Genomic DNA, 1984 nt, shown 5'->3' with positions numbered 1-1984 from the left:
ACGGAGAACACAACCTGCAACAACTGCCTCAACTCCATCTCCAGAGCTCTCTGAAGTTGGCTCCTTTCCACACACACCTAGGAAGGCCCTGCTTGAGGCCTATAGTGTCCAGAGGGACTAAGACATGGTCCCAGGAGCTCTTGTCTCTGGACTGAGCTCTCTCTTCCCTGGGTTCACCCTATCCCATCCCTTTCACCCATCCCCCTCCACCAGCCTGACCCTGCCTGCACCCTTCACCCCACCCACCACCATCACTTGGCACCTCCCGGCTCCAAGCCTCTCTCAGCCTTTCCTGTGGCATTCATGTGGCCACAGCAGCCTGTCTGGACACTATTATGAGCCAGAGCCCTCCCCCAGCCTCAGTCCTGCTCCCCTGAACAGGCAGACCCTGGGAGAGTCACCCATTTGGTGATAGAGCAGATATATGAGAAGGCTCAGAATTTTGCACCTTTCAAACTTGACTTTTTAACTGTGGCACAGCATTTATTCTGTGGGCAGAAGAACAGATTTTCTGTTAACAAAAACTGAATATCCATTTGTGATGAAAACAGGAGCTTTGTTACATGCCCTGAATGTAACATAACATTTTAACTTTTTTGGAATTATCTTTCAGTTCATGATTTTCCTACATTCCTAAGTGACAGCAAGTCACTCACATTCTCTAAGAATAGAAGTGACCTGTTAGAATATAGCAGTAAAGTCTGGTTCAGAATGTGTTTGAAAGCCATCTTTCTGGCTTTCCTGTTAATAAAACATCTTGTACTTTCTGTGACTCTTATTTTCTCTTCTGTGGTTTTCCAAACCAGATTTGGAAAGACCCGTAAAAGGATATGTATTCTCATTATAAAATAAATCACTTGTTCCAGGAAGTAGCTCTTTGATTTAGGAGCTAATTTCAGGCATCTGGCCACAGTATGCAAAAATACTCCACAGCAGAACACAAAAGAATTGGTTTCTCAAAACGTCCACTTGGGGATGCTTCCTCTGGTGGCAATAGCACTAGTTTTACAGGCACCTTGTTGTGATATTTTCCAGCCATTGTACATTAGCAGAGCTGGCCCACCACACATGGTGTCTGCTCATGCCTCCTGAGATGGCTTCTGGGTCCCCATCCTGAGGGTAGGGCTCAGCTGAGCCCTCAGGGCTCTGAGTTGACTCCCACTGGCTCCCAACAAGGCGTAGCAGCCCAAAATTGAAGGAGATGGAAAGTTGGTGGGATTCAGTAGGGGAAGGACAGGATGCAGGAACATCAGGGAAGACTTGTTGAGGGGGCAAGTGGGTCTGACCCACTAGCAGAGCAAATCCTGAGAGACTGTAAGGCCTCAAATGACGGTCCAGAAGTTCCGGGTACTCGGCATTGACTGGGCTTGGGGACCTGAGAAGAGAGAAGCCTCCTGGCGAAATGTGGCCACTGTGAAGCTGTGGCCAGGGCCTCCCTGAGGATCCTGAGTCTTTGAGTCATAGCTGAAGCAGCAGAGGATACAAGTGATGGCCACTGTGAACACAAACAGTACCGCCACCACCCCAATCACTGCTGACTCCATGGCCTGCACTGGCAGCTGACACGCTGAGCAACATGCGTGGTCTCCGAGCCCCAGCTCCCCATCCAAAACAGGGGGCTCTTGGTGGTCAGAGGTACTCTGTGCTCAGCTGGCTGCTCCTCACGTGTCTTCTAAGATACTGGTCTGAGGCTCTGGGTTGTGTCACCAGATGCTGCTGGGGTCTCCAATGATCTCTATTTTCTATGCCTCCGGCCTGGCTTTCAAGAGCTGTCTGTGGTCAACTCTGCTGGCAGCTTCTAGAAGACATGCACTCCCAGGAGATGTGGGCACAAGACTCCCTGGACATGGAGCCAGGTGGGGAGGAGGGGCAGAAGACATCACTTAAAGGGAGCCAGGCCAGCTGGGGCCTTCTGGTGGTGCCTGTGGATTTCAGAGGGATTGTACACTCAGGCAAAAAACAAAATACTCCCCCTCCAGGGGAT

The 1984-nt window shown here is 50.4% G+C and overlaps 1 protein-coding gene across 1 annotated transcript; it reads right to left on the bottom strand.

Annotated features, from left to right (window-relative positions):
• Window positions 1-457: 457 nt before the first annotated feature.
• On the bottom strand, window positions 458-1544 carry Spaar (small regulatory polypeptide of amino acid response). The gene has a single exon (XM_027931035.3). The coding sequence runs from the start codon at window positions 1542-1544 to the stop codon at window positions 1323-1325; it is 222 nt and encodes a 73-aa protein (XP_027786836.1). The 3' UTR covers window positions 458-1322.
• Window positions 1545-1984: the final 440 nt, after the last annotated feature.

Source organism: Marmota flaviventris, chromosome 13, assembly GCF_047511675.1.
Source record: "Marmota flaviventris isolate mMarFla1 chromosome 13, mMarFla1.hap1, whole genome shotgun sequence".
Classification (NCBI taxonomy): Eukaryota; Metazoa; Chordata; class Mammalia; order Rodentia; family Sciuridae; genus Marmota; species Marmota flaviventris.
This window is presented reverse-complemented; position numbering and strand designations above follow the sequence as displayed.